The sequence below is a fragment of the Cervus canadensis genome, chromosome 10 (assembly GCF_019320065.1).
Source record: "Cervus canadensis isolate Bull #8, Minnesota chromosome 10, ASM1932006v1, whole genome shotgun sequence".
Lineage (NCBI taxonomy): Eukaryota > Metazoa > Chordata > Mammalia > Artiodactyla > Cervidae > Cervus > Cervus canadensis.
This window is the reverse complement of record NC_057395.1, coordinates 30201732-30217052: the sequence shown is the minus strand read 5'-3', so window position 1 is coordinate 30217052 and position 15321 is coordinate 30201732. Positions and strand designations below refer to the sequence as shown.

Below are 15321 nucleotides of genomic sequence, written 5' to 3'. Positions count from 1 at the left end.
AAACATCCACTAACTGAACAAATTTTTTTGGCCAACCCAATACTAAGTCATGTGCCCCACCCCACTGCCCTTTTCACTATGCTCAGATTTGCACTGATGGTACAAAAGCTATGGTGAAAAAAACTCCTAGAACGTTGGCATAAATATTGTTGACTTATCAGTAGTCACTTGTATCCCTCACCACCATGCTCTTGCCAGAAAATAAAAAGGTCAGTTTCTCTGAAGAATGTCTTGATAAAGTACAATTTTACTAAATCTTAACCCTTAAGTACATGGCCCTTTAATATTTGGTATGATGAAATGAAAGGAAATGAAACATATGAAGCACTTCCACGACATAATGAAGTAGGAGAGCTCTCTCAAAGAAAAACACTTGTGCAACTTGCTGATTATTCAGACTTGCATTTTTGGCAAACATTTTCTCAAAACTGAACAAAGCAACCTTGTCACCTAAAGGAAAACAATGACAGTATTTGTTGTCTGTGATAAAATTCCACCTGTCAAGGGAAAAGGAGAATGGTAGAAAAGTGGCATCCTTCACTGTGAACTCGCTGGCTTCCTGATACATAAAGGCTCCTTTGATGAAATCAGTGGTGATATTAACAGCTGTAACTGTTAAAACACTGTCTAATGCAAAAATCAACATTTAGAAGATCGGCACAATTCAGCATAGCTGAGAAACTCATGATGTCACAAAGGCAAGATGTTACAAAACCATGCACAGGCAAAAGATCTAGGAGCAGAACAGATCAGAATACAATAGGTCTAGAACAGACCAAATCAACAGATTTTAATATCCAAAAGGTCCACTGATACAGGTCAGAACTTTAACTCTCAGCTAATCAACAGACTGGTTCCAAATGGGAAAAGGAGTATGTCAAGGCTGTATATTGTCACCCTGCTTATTTAACTTATATGCAGAGTACATCATGAGAAACGCTGGGCTAGATGAAGCACAAGCTAGAATCAAGATTGCTGGGAGAAATATTAATAACCTCAGATATGCAGATGACACCATCCTTATGGCAGAAAATGAAGAAGAACTAAAGAGCCTCTTGACGAAAGTGAAAGAGGAGAGTGAAAAAGGTGGCTTAAAGCTCAGCATTCAGAAAACTAAGATCATGGCATCTGGTCCCATCACTTCATGGCAAATAGATGGGGAAACAGTGGCAGACTTTATTTTTTGGGCTCCAAAATCACTGCAGATGGTGACTGCAGCCATGAAATTAAAAGACACTTGCTCCTTGGGAGAAAAGTTATGACCAACCTAGACAGCATATTAAAAAGCAGAGACATTACTTTGCCAATAAAGGTCCATCTAGTCAAGGTTATGGTTTTTCCAGTAGTCATGTATGGATCTGAGAGTTGGACTATAGAGAAAGCTGAGCGCCAAAGAATTGATGCTTTTGAACTGTGGTGTTGGAGAAGACTCTTGAGAGTTCCTTGGACTGCAAGGAGATCCAACCAGTTCATCCTAAAGGATATCAGTCCTGGGTGTTCACTGGAAGGACTGATGTTGAAGCTGAAACTCCAATACTTTGGCCACCTGATGCGAAGAGCTGACTCACTGGAAAAGACCCTGATGCTGGGAGGGATTGGGGGCAAGAGGAGAAGGGGATGACAGAGGATGAGATGGCTGGATGGCATCACCGACTCAATGGAGATGATTTGGAGTAAAATCCTGGAGTTGGTGATGGACAGGGAGGCCTAGCCTGCTGTAGTCCATGGGGTCGCAAATAGTTGGACACAACTGAGCGACTAAACAGAATGGAATTTTTAAGAAACTCACCACTTGTCCAGTTCTGGTATAATATCAAAGAAAAATATCCACAATTACTGAAAAGGTTATTAAAATACTCCCTTTTCTAATTACCTCTCCTTCTCAAGATGAATTTTATTCAGCTACTTGAACAAAAAAAAAACATGCTGCAACAGGCTGAAAAAAGAAAACAGGAGAATCCAATTGTCTACTAATACAGTGGGGAGACTGGCAAAATGTAAAATATGCCATTCTTCTCACTAAATTTCTATTGTTTTAGAAAACAGTTTTCATAAAAATGTGTTATTTATGCTAACATGATGGGTTTTTTTTTTACTATACTTCTACATGGAATATACATATACATTTTTAATACCTTAGTTTTAATTTCTAATAGAGTAAAGATCAACAAATACATTCTACATAAACAAAAGCTCTCTGGACTTGTAATTAAGAACGTGAGAGAGACCAACAAGTGTCCTGAGACCAACAGTGTCCTGTCCGAGAAAAGGCCACTTGCTGGCATTCTCCAGGCCTGCACTAGCTCTTAAATGCTGGGAAGCCACTTGGGTCCCAATGTCGCCCACTGATCCTGGTGTATTTAACCCAGTTTCCTCCCCTATTGTCTACACTGATCATTATTCACTTCCCATTCTCTCAAACCTCTAAGCCCTTTATGTCTCCTGTTATTTCCAGCATATGATGAAGACACTCTACAAAGAAAAGGGAAGCCAGCAAACACGAACTCTGAATCCCCCAGCACCGACCCCTTCTTCATCTGAGAATGGAAGAGGAAACCCTTGTCCTGTCTAAGGCCAACCCCTTCTAGCTGTCTTCCAGATCTCAAATCCTCCTGCCTTTCTCATAGTTAATTATCTATTTTCTCTCCTGCATCTCCCCCTTTTATTTCTCTACTGGTACAAATGATCATCACTTACATATACTCAAGACTCTGCAACCTTAAAGGAAACATTCATTACCTGTGCTGGGTATCATGCTAAGTACCATTTACAGCAGAACTACAATAAAATGTTCTCTAGTCTGTCTCCAAAGGAAATCAGTCCTGAATACTCATTGGAAGGACTGATGTTGAAGCTGAAACTCCAATCCTTTGGCCACCTGATGCGAAGAACTGACTCATTGGAAAAGACCCTGATTCTGGGAAAGACTGAAGGCGGGAGGAGAAGCGGATGACAGAGGATGAGATGGTTGGATGGCATCACCAACTCGATGGACATGAGTTTGAGGAAACTCCGAGAGTTGGTGATGGACAGGGAGGCCTGGCGTGCTGCAGTCCATGGGGTCACAAAGAGTCGGACACGACTGAGCGACTGAACTGAACTGAGCTGAAGTCCATCTCCACCTCCTCACTGCCAGGTCTCTGAGCAGCTGACCACCAACTGGGAGTCCATTCTTAACGCTCCACTGAAAAATTCCCTGAGCTCATCACTAACTTGCAAGGTGCAAATCTAAGGATCTTCAACTGTAATTCTCTTTGTTTTCAATCGCCTTCCTTCGGCTGTCGGACACTTTTCTTATTTCTTCCTTACTGGTCGGCTCAGATTTTCTATTTCTTGTTTTTCTGGTCATTTGTTTCACTTTGATTTGCCAATTTATCAGAACGTACTAATGCATTATTTGCCCTAATTATTGTATTTATTATTTCCTTTTTTCCAGTAACTTCCACACTGGTTCCTATAGTTCCTTCCTTTATTGTTTCAATTTCAGGATTTTGTCAATTTCTGTTAAAGGAGATTTTTCTTTTTTTAATTAAGTAGTTTCTATACTCTTATAAATGAAAAAAGCAAGTGCAGAAGAATGAATCTAGTATGCTGCCATCTTTATTAAAAAAGGAGAAAAGACACACCTCTGCATCTTCACATTTGCTTCCAAAGCATGAAATAACTGCAGGAGACCCCAAAGTTGACAATGTTAGCTGCTCTGGAGGAGGTGAACTGGAAGTTGGGGCACATGAGTAAGAAGGAAACTTTTTACTGTTCACCCTTTAGTATGTTTTGAATTTTGAATCATTTGAATGCATTATCTATTAACAATAAATTTAATTTTTGAAAACTAGTTTGCTTCTCATTTCTAAAAGTTATATTGAGAAAAATATAAGCGTTTTGCTTCTTACTATGTAACCCTTCACTTCAGGGCAAAAGAAGGTGGTCAAAACCAAAAGGTTCCCTACCATGTTTCACTATCAGCCTGCACACTCAAGCGGTGATTTCTATTTAAAACATTTCTAAGGCACGCTGAAAACACCAAACAAACTTATGGGAGATATGTTCGTGACACAACTGACACCGTAGTATTTTAAAACCTAAGATTAGTAACACACCCCTCTTTATAGGTAACTCAGGCAGGATAGAGAACTTGCCCAAACTTAAAAAGCCCTCTGTAACGGAGCCCCAGTGAACTTTAGGACTTGTTAACTCCTTTTACAAAGTTAGTTTCCTTTCTAGATGTATTCCAAATCTTTGAACTCTACGTTTGTTGGCTCAATGACAGAATATACAACACAGCCCTACAAACACAAGCCTGAAAGTGGCTGGTAGCAATTTTAAGACAACATGTGAACTGAAGGTAACTGTGTTCCCTCCTAAAGCACTTGAACTCTCCATTGGACCTCTCACTCCAGCAGATTTTAAAAACAAGTTAAAGAGGGTATACATAAAAAGCACTTCTTCTTTTAAAGACAGAGCCTCATTCCTGCATGGTGCTTCACACATGCTATTCTTGGGTTTTGTTCAAGTTGTACTTTCTGGATTATAAACCTGAAATTCCCAGGCCTAAAGAGAACAAATCTTTCTACCACATCACCTGAAACTATAGCCCACACTAATGAAGAAGAGTCAAAACTAAAAACCAAATGCAACATGACTGTCACCATTTCATTAAGTAGAATCATCATTCCTTCAATCAGATTAAGCTTTTTAGTGTTTACAAAAATGAACATCAAACACAAACATCATCAAGAGTTCTACAAAAAGACACTGGAGAGCTAACAAATACACAGCCTGGACACCCAAAGCGGAATGTGAGCTGATAATCACGAACCATGTGACAGGGTCAGTTTCCTGCTAAAAAATGGAAATAAGCCTTAAAGAGTATGGAGTAACAAACCCAATGGCTGGGCACCCAAACACAATTTAAAGAGACACAATACTTCCAAGTGTAAGAACTGTAAACTGTCAAGGGATCCTATTAGCTAGGCGATATGTTTTCTCAATGATGCCATCCAAAGTAGAAAACTATCCAAATTTACCATGCACAGGTGAATTCTATGTACTTCATAATTATATATATTTGTATGACCCTATGGGGGCTTCCCTGATAGCCCAGTTGGTAAAGCATCCACCTGCAATGCAGGAGACCCTAGTTCAATTCCTGGGTCAGGAAGATTCGCTGGCATAGGGATAGGCTACCCACTCCAATATATCTAGGCTTCCCTTGTGGCTCAGCTGGTAAAGAATATGCCTGAAAAGCAGGAGACCTGGATTCAATCCCTCGGCTGGGAAGATCCCCTGGAGGAAGGGAAAGCTACCCACTCCAGTATTCTGGCCTAGAGAATTCCATGGACTATATAGTCCACGGGCTCCCAAAGAGTTGGGCATAACTGAACGACTTTCACTTTCACTTTTTTCATATCACCATATATAAAATTAGACAAAAATGTATGTGAGAAATAAATGCCAATCTTACACGGGCTCCTTAATGAAAAAGTTAAACATACACTTACTGTATTATCCAACCATTCCACTCCTATGCATTTATTCAAGAGAAATCAAGGGATATGTCCAAACAGAAACCTGTACACTCACGTTCACAGCAGCTTTATCATGATAGCCAAAAAACAGAAATGACCCAAATGTCTATCAACAGCCTAATGAATAAACAAATTGGGGGTATATCGATACAATGGTAGAAGACTGTTCAGTAACAAAAATAATGAAATTCTGATACAAATCCATGAATGAATCTCAAAATTAGACTGAAAGAAAGCAGATGAGAGAGCTTGTTTTGGACAACTCTGCATAAAACTCTAGAAAGTGCAATCTAAGTAACAGAAGGCAGACCCACAGTAGCCTGTGGAAGGGTAGGTAGAGCCCAGGGAGGGGGAAGAAAGCAGGATCAGAGGGGGCACAAGGAAACGCTGGGGCGAGACAGACATGTTCACGCTCCTCACTGTGGTGACAGCATCACCGGTGCAGACACGGCATAACTGACTGAGCTGTGCACTTTAAATACATGCAGCTTCCTCTGTGTCAAGTACACCTCAATAAAGCTGCTTAAATAAGCAGCACAGATGGGCGCAGCCTAAGTGTGCACCAGTAAGTAGGTGGATAAAGAAGATGTGCTACATATACACACAAGGCACTACTGCCCAGTCATAAAAAAAAACAAAATTCTGTCATCTGCAGCAACATGGATGGACTTGGAGGGCATGTGCAAGTGAAACAGGCAGAGAAAGGCAAATTTATGTGGAATCTAAAAAGTACCACAAACTAGTGACTATAAAAAAGAAAAAGCAGACTCACAGATACAATAGAGAACAAACTGGTGGTTACCAGCGGAAAGGGTGGAGGGGCAATACAGGGGTAGGGGAATAAGAGGTACAAACTATTATGTATAAGCTACAAGGACATACTGTACATACATGTATGTATGTACATACATACAAGGACATACATACAAGGACAACACAAGGAAGAGTCAATATTTTATAATAACTATATGTGGAACAGAGCCTTTAAAATTGTGAATCACTCTACTGTATACCTGGAACTCATCTAAGTATAGCAACTATACTTCAATTAAAAAAACAAAATTAAACAGAGTGTTAGCATCTACACTGCCTGACTTTACAACTCACCAAACTGCAGCAGCAATCAAGACAGTGTGGCACTGACATAAAGATCAACAAACAGATTAGAACAAGAGAGCAGAGCAGAACAGAACAGAGCCACACAAACTATTGCTGATTTTTAATGATACCAAAACCATCCAAAGGGAAAAGAAAAACAGTTTCAATAAATGGTGCTAGAACAAATGGATATCCAAATACAATAAACCACACCCCTGCCTCACATCATACAAAAAAACTGATCCATAAAAAGTTTGTTTTTGTAAAAGATAAAACCATAAAGCTTTTAGATGTTATAAGAGAATATCTTACTCTCTTGAGTAAATGCTTAGGAGTGGAATAGCTCTATCACTCAGCAGGTCTAAGTTTTACTTTAAGAAACTGCCAAACTGTTTTTCAACAGGTTACACTATTTTATATTCCCAGGTAAGATACAGTCAACATTAACCATGAAAAACTGATAAGCTGGACTTCATTAAAATTAAAAACTTTTAAGGAGATGAACAGAAAACCCACAGTCTAGAAAATTCACAATATATACTGACAAAGGAGTGATATCCATGGTATCTATAAAGAATTCCTTGAACTTACTACGGATAAACCAACCAATCCAATTTTAAAATATGCAAGTAATTTTAAGCCAAATCACAAAAGATATACAAATAGAAAAACACACAAGATATATTTAACATTAATTCTCAGGGAGATGCGTATTAAAACCACCATGAGATATTACGATACATCCACCAGAATGGCTGAAGTTAGACTGAAGCACAAATCGCTGACACAATGTCTAGGTCTGAACCGTCTTGCTTTGCTGGTGGAGGTGAGACACAGTCCGACCACTTTGGGAAAATGTCTGATGGCTTTCTATAAAACTAAACACATAACAAACCCCATGACCTAGCAATTCCATTCCCCGGCATTTTCCTACTAGAAATGAAAACACAAGGCTCGCACAGGGATTTCCCTGGTGTTCCAGTGGCCAATGCAGAGGACACAGGTTCAATCCCTGGCCAGGAAGGTCCCACAGGCCGCAGCACGCTAAGCCCGCGCGCCACAACTAATGAGGCCTGCGAGCCCGAGACCCCGAGCTCTGCCTCAAGAGAAGCCACCGAAACGAGGAGCGTGCGCAGCTGGAGAAGCACACAGCCAAGACCCAGCACAGCCAAAACCAGTCAGGGACTTAAAAAAGAAGACTTGCACAAGAGGGTCCACAGCTAGATCCCAGAAACAGCCCAGGTGACCATCCTCAGGGTAGCAGATCAACAGACTGGTATTCTGCAACACAATACTTCTCAGCAATAAAAGGAATAAACAACTGACACACACAACAACATGAATAAAATTAAGCTTGTGTCATATAAGAGTCCGTAAAGTTCTAGGGCAGGCAAAGCCAACGGATGGCGGAAAGAAATCAAAGCAGCAGTTGCTTCTGGGGATGGTAAAGGCTGACTGCAAGGTGGAATGAAGGCAATGTTCTGTACCTCGATACACACAGGGTCACACAGGTGTGTATGCATTTATCAAAAATCACTGAGTGGGACACTTACGATTTGTGTATTTTTTCATATGTATAGACAAACACTGAACACTAGTCAATGAAAAACATGTCAAATTATATATATTTAAGGGTAAAGTGTAACAATGTCTGTAAATCTGAAACGCATTAAGATCAGTACCTTGGCTTCAGGACCCTGTAAGCAGCTGGAAAACACTCATCTAAAGAGCCATCTTTGGTCATTTCAAGCGGATTCCCAGCTTTTTATGGTTCATCTGTTTTATGTGAAATGGTAACAACTTAGCTTGTATCTCTTGTCAAAGTGTGGAAAAGCTGCCTTCCACTATTCTAAAATGTTCTGCCTGCTTTACTGTCCTGAGGTAAAAGCAGTTTCTGCACTGCTAGATGGACTGACAAATGGATATACAATGGTGGACAGATGGACAGTCAAAGAATAAAGCAAATATATTAAAATGTTAATCACAGGCTTAACTGCAAATCTAGATGGTAGGCATATGGGTGTTCACAGTACAATTATTTTGAGTGTTCTGTACAATTAAAAGCTTTCACAGTGAAGTTCTGAGGAAAAAAGTCTTTGCAGGAAATGTCAAGACATGGTATCAACATGACAAATTCCCTTCCACACTGTTTTCTGACTGTACCAAAAAACTTGTGAAAGGCTCCTCACCAACTGCTAGAGAGAGAGAGGTGTTGGAGAGTTTTATAGAAGACTGTGGGAATGAAGGCAAAGTGTGAATAAAGGCAAGCTCAAGGACTGGAATAAATGAAGAAGGGTCAGCAGAGTTGGGACAGCTGCCTGGTACTAGGGATTAAAGGGCACAGAGATGTTCACCAGCCCAGAAAGGACTAGTTCTTGACCTTTTTGAGTCAAAGATCCCTTTAATGATATCATCAACAGGAGGAGGGGACGTGGGGTCATAGATATATATACATGCTAAACTTTTTATTTATATACCATACCAGAAATGGTATGGACCTAACAGAAGCAGAAGATGTTAAAAAGAGGTGGCAAGAATACACAGGAGAACTATGCCAAAAAGATCTTCACAACCCAGATAATCATGATGGTGTGATCACTCACCTAGAACCAGACATCCTGGAATGTGAAGTCAAGTGGGCCTTAGGAAGCATCATTATGAACAAAGCTAGTGGAAGTGATGGAATTCCAGTTGAGCTATTTCACATCCTGAAAGATGATGCTGTGAAAGTGCTGCACTGAATATGTCAGCAAATTTGGAAAACTCAGCAGTGGTCACAGGACTGGCAAAGGTCAGTTTTCATTCCAATCCCAAAGAAAGGCAATGCCAAAGAATGCTCAAACTACCGCACAATTACACTCTTCTCACACTTTAGTAAAGCAATGCTCAAAATTCTCCAAGCCAGGCTTCAGCAATACATGAACCGTGAACTTTCAGATGTTCAAGCTAGTTTTAGAAAGGGCAGAGGAACCAGAGATCAAATTGCCAACATCTGCTGGATCATCGAAAAAACAAGAGAGTTCCAGAAAAACATCTATTTCTGCTTCACTGACTATGCCAAAGCCTTTGACTGTGTGGATCACAATAAACTGTGGAAAATTCTGAAAGAGATGGGAATACCAGACCACCTGACCTGCCTCTTAAGAAACTTGTATGCAGGGCTGGAAGCAACAGTTAGAACTGGACATGGAACAACAGACTGGTTCCAAATAGGAAAAGGAGTATGTCAAGGCTGTACATTTCACCCTGCTTATTTAACTTATATGCAGAGTACATCATAAGAAACGCTGGGCTGGAGGAAGCACAAGCTGGAATCAAGATTGCTGGGGAAAATATCAATAACCTCAGATATGCAGATGACACCACCTTTATGGCAGAAAGTGAAGAACTAAAGAGCCTCTTGATGAAAGTGAAAGAGGAGAGTGAAAAAGTTGGCATAAAGCTCAACATTCAGAAAACTAAGATCATGGCATCTGGTCCCATCACTTCATGGCAAATAGATGGGGAAACACTGGAAACAGTGGCTGACTTTATTTTGGGGGGCTCCAAAATCACTGCAGATGGTGACTGCAGCCATGAAATTAAAAGATGCTTACTCCTTGGAAGGAAAGTTATGACTCACCTAGACAGCATATTAAAAAGCAGAGACATTACTTTGCCAACAAAGGTCCATCTGGTCAAGGCTATGGTTTTTCCAGTAGTCATGTATGGATGTGAGATTTGGGCTACAAAGAAAGCTGAGTGCAGAATAATTGATGCTTTTGAGCTGTGGTGTTGAAGAAGACTCCTGAGAGTCCCTTGGACTGGGAAGTAGCCAAGGCCTGAACTTTAAGGAAAACCAACATTTAACGGATAAAAACCAAACAATAAAAAAGCAACAACAAAAGAGAAGCCTCTAAAGGAGATCAGAAATAAGTAGCCTAAAAAGTAGACGCAAATGCAGGATGCTCTGGGGTAAGAGGCCAAGGGAAGTGGAGAAAGTGGACCAGTCTAGTACAAATGCTCTTGAGGTTAAGAAACCATGGCAGTTACTACGGCCCCTGATTAGGATGGATTCAGTGTAACTGCCAGGGCAGAAACCAGGTTAAGGAGTAAGTGAGAAACAGAATTTAAGAAGCTTGGCTATAAAGAAAAAGAACAGCTGTGTGGGGTTTTGTTTCTGATTTTATTTTTAATAACAGCTGTGTTTTAAAAAACAAAAAAAAAAGGAGATGTATGTATGTCTGTTGAAACATACATATAGCACTGAAACATATATACATACATCATGTATGTTTCAGTGCTGCTGGAGATAAGCCAGTAGAGAGATTAAGACACAGGAGGAAAGGAGACAAGTGATATTTAGGTTCTGATGATGCTAATAAAGATGAGAGTTGGGCTTCAACATGTAAGTGGAAGGTATGACCCAACATACAGCCAATATCTCATCCACCTTCATAGGAGAAAGGTGAGGAATTTATTGACTGATGTCTTCTCTTTATAAAACTGAAAGTAGGTTCCTTACAGTAAAGGATCAAGCATTATTTTTTAAAAAATCCTCTGTGGCACAGTGTAGTACCTTGCACAGAGGAAACATTCAACAAATATTGGAAAAAAACACAGCTAAAATTCTACACAAAGTCCATCTTCCAAACTGCAACTAATACAACTGCTAATTAAGCCCCACTGAGTGCTGTAGTGGCCTGGCTTTCCATGTGAATGAGGCTTTGTGTTAAATGAAGATTCACCAACACCAGGGCTCCAAAGCACTGGCATTCTAGCAAGAGGGAGGCCGAATTTACCTCCAAGAAGTTACACCTGGAAGAGCACTGAACACAGGTGACAGGAGGCTGCTTTACAAGCTCCTCCAGTTCTGACAAAGGGGCGCTCACAAGCTAAGTATTTACTATATCCAACCACTGGGCTAACAAGAAAAAGCTGAGGGGCGTCCCTGGCGGCTCAGTGGAGAAGAATCTACCTGTCAATGCGGGAGACATGGGTCTGATCCCTGATCCAGGAAGACCCCATGTGCCGAGGAGCAACGGAGCCCACTGAGCCTGAGTTAGAGCCCAGAAGTCGCAACTACTGAAGCCCACACGCCTAGAGCCCGTGATCTACAACAAAAGAAGCCCCCGAAATGAGAAGCCCGAGCACTGAAACTGAAGAGTAGACCCCACTCGGCAGCACTACAGAAAAGCCCTCGTAGCAACGAAGACCCAGCACATTCTAAATGTTGCTAGAATTTCAAATTAATTAATTTAAAAAAGAAAAGGCTGGGACACCATGCTACATAGAGGATGGATAAACAAGGTCCTACTGTATGGCACAAAGGACTATAGTCAATATCCCATGATAAACCATAATGGAAAAAATATGAAAAAGAACATATATATGTATAACTCAACGACTTTGCTGTAGAAGTCACAGCAGAAATTAAATGCTACATTGTAAAATGACGAAAGAGGAGGTGGCGCTTCTGGAAAAACAGTACAACAGAAATGGGCGTTTCCCAGCTACAGAAAGGGTAGTGAAAAGGATTCACTGATCCGCGACCAGAAATTTTTTAAAAATCAAACAGGACAATGGATTAAAACAAAGAAATGTATGATAGAATCACATGTACTTAAGATAAGAAATGTTGCATGAAAATGTTTTCATACATATCAGATCAAAATATAGATTTATTTCTTACTGTGGCTGGGGCAGTGGGAAATTTGAAAGTTACTGACAGACACTATAATACAGAAAGATAAAGGCTATAAAGCAAACAATTCCGTATAAAATTATATGGCAGCAAAGCAAATGACTGTCTCCCCAGGCATTAAAAAGAAAAGGTGTCCAGTCTGGGCTTCCCCTCATAGCTCAGTTGGTAAAGAATCTGCCTGCAATGCAGGAGACCCCGGTTCAATTCCTGGGTCGGGAATATCTGCAGGAGAAGGAATAGGCTACCCACTCCAGTATTCTTGGGCTTCCCTTGTGGCTCAGCTGGTAAAGAATCCATCTGCAGAAGACCTGGGTTCGATTCCCTGGGTGGGAAAGATCCCCTGGAGAAGGGAAAGGCTACGCACTCCAGTATTCTGGCCTGGAGAATTCCATGGACTTGTATAGTCCATGGGGACGCAGAGTCTGACTCCACTGAGCGACTTTCACTACACATATTGCCCTATGTTATGCAGGAGAACTCACCCACGCAGTGAGGACTGAGATCCACCACAGAGCCCGGAGAAAATCAGACAACCCTCAGCTTCATCATCCGTGGAAAGAGCATACTAACTGCCCTACGTACCAAGCGGGGTTGCTGTAAAGCTCTATTGAGAAAGCATACTATGGTGTTTGAAAAACACACATTGTGTATGTTAATTTAAGGTAATTTAATTCTTAGATTAGCCCTATGAACACCAGTTCTATGTCCACAGGTGAAGATAAACAGCTGGTCTGCAGCGGTTAAGGGAGTAAGCTTCAGAGTGGAAGAGGAGTCTGATTCAGGCGCTCTCTCTTGCTAGCTGTGCAGATCTGTGTCAATCTGTAAATCAACCTAGCTTCTCTTAGTTTCCATTTTCTCATCTGTGAATGGCAGCAACAAGTAACTTTATGGAATTGATGTGCAAATTAAACAAGGTATCATGGAGAAGGAAATGGCAACCCACTCCAGTATTCTTGCCTGGAAAAGTCCATGGACAGAGGAGCCTGGCGGGCTGCAGTCCATGGGGTTACATGACTGAGCATGTGTGCACGAGGGTGGAGGGAGACGGGTTGGTAGCAATAAAGTGGTAGAACTGAAAAAACTAAATAAATAAACAAGGTATCAGATATGAAGCCTTCTGCATACTGCCTTGCGGATTACTGTTACTGGAACTATGACTTTCAGTATTTTATTTTATTTTTTTGACTTTCAGTATTTTAACCCCCATCTCATGTATGTCCCTTTGCTGGCCCTAATCGGGAAATCAATCTTATCTCCTGGCCAGCGATATCGGAGTAATTAAATCAACTATCAAATTACAAACTTAAAGACATACCCGAAAAATTTTATACATGATGATAAATTAAGAACAATTATGTAGAATCAGTGTTTATAATTAATCATTTTTAAAGATTAGTCTATTTCCAAGACAAAGAAACTAATTATGCAAATACACACGTTGTAAACACTGAGAATGAGCTGAGCTTTTCCTGATTCCATTTTCCCTCTAAAATATTTTGTATTCCAACACCTGGCCCTTTATAACACCCACTGTGCATTCCAACATCTAAATCAGCTTTTTCAAATACTCCAGAAACCATTCATCAAAGGTAAAAGGCACCCAGTTAAGAGATGAAAATACCAAGTTACAAATATGAACAAGCTCTGCCCCACACCATTTGCTAAATAACACTATTTAATTAGCTCCACTTTGTTAATTACTTTTTAAAGTTTCAATGATTATGAAACTTCCATCTGCCAAGCTAACAATCCCAACTTACACTACAGCAAATACTTAAGTCAGGTGTTCTCACAGTGTAGTAGTCCACAAGAGTCCCTGGGGTCGTTAAGACCCTCTGAGAGGGTCCCTGAGGTCAAAACTATTCTCAGTACTAAGGTATTATTTACCCGTTCACTCTGTTACATTTACACTGAGAGTGAAAAGTGAGTCTCCTGAAGGCTTCACAACAATCAAGACAACAGCACTAAACTGTACCAGCTGTCCGATTCGTCCATGCTGAGCACTAATGGAATGGGGTAGTTTCACTTAACTACCTCCTTGAAGTTGTAAAATTGTTAATTTTACTAAATCGTGGTCCTTAACCACATCTTTTTAATATCCTGTGCGATAAAACAGGAAGGACACATAAAGTGCAAAGCCTTCTTAAAATGACAGAAGTGAACGACCAGAAAAAAACTGGGGCGGTCCGAAAAATACCGACGGACGGGAATGGGTATGAGGGACAGCTGGGGGAAGGAGAACTGCCAGTCTCGGGTTTTCCTGCAATTCCCACACTTCCATCCCAAAGGCTGCCGAGTGTAGTGCCAAGGGCACAGTGGGTCTAGCGGCGGCCTCTCTGGGGCCGCGGCGGGGTTCTGGCTGAGCCCCACCCAGACAGGACCCGCTCAGCACCGTTCCCCTCTCCCCAGGCCCTCTCCCACGCAAACACTCAGCTCCTCCGTCGCCAACGCCCACGACCCCAAGGCTCCTCACCACCAACAGGTTCCTGTCCTCCACCAGCTGCCGCTTCCGGAGGATCTCCGATTTCAGAACGTCCATCTTGCTGTCCGGGTTGAAGCTGTCTCGAGTTTTCTTTCTCCCTCTCCAGCTCCCTGGACTAAGACTTTTCACCCAGCCAGCCGCCGCTAACCTACTTACACGGAGGCAGCCCAAATACCGGAGGACAACAACTGACAGGGCGGCTTCCGGCGGAAGCTGAGGTGAGCGAGAGGAGGGGAAAGAGTGCCCCAGGGCTCCTATTATTGACGTAGTCCCTGAGGGTCGGCGCCCCCTGGCGGTCTTCTCCGATATCGTGCTTGTAGTTTCCGTGGAGATAGGAACAAAAGTGGAAAACATGAACACGAGTCTTCTAAAGGGATGCTGCATTTTAAAAAAAATAAGCTATATACCTATGTCAACTGTACTTCAGTTTTAAAAGAAGATAAAGGTTATACCTTTTTGTACCTGCTACTTCAGGTGCAAAAGCTTCATAGCGGAACACTTCATTTATGATTACTGAAGCCAGATCTTTT

The 15321-nt window shown here is 41.3% G+C and overlaps 1 protein-coding gene across 2 annotated transcripts in view; it reads right to left on the bottom strand.

Moving 5' to 3' along the window:
- Positions 1-14993, bottom strand: part of PRPF18 (pre-mRNA processing factor 18) — a 52186-nt gene extending 37193 nt beyond the window's left edge. For both annotated transcript variants that reach the window (XM_043480354.1, XM_043480355.1), the window contains exon 1: positions 14783-14993. In XM_043480354.1, the coding sequence (XP_043336289.1) occupies positions 14783-14848 (66 nt within the window). In that variant the 5' untranslated portion in view covers positions 14849-14993. The remainder of the gene's footprint in view (positions 1-14782) is intronic.
- Positions 14994-15321: the final 328 nt, after the last annotated feature.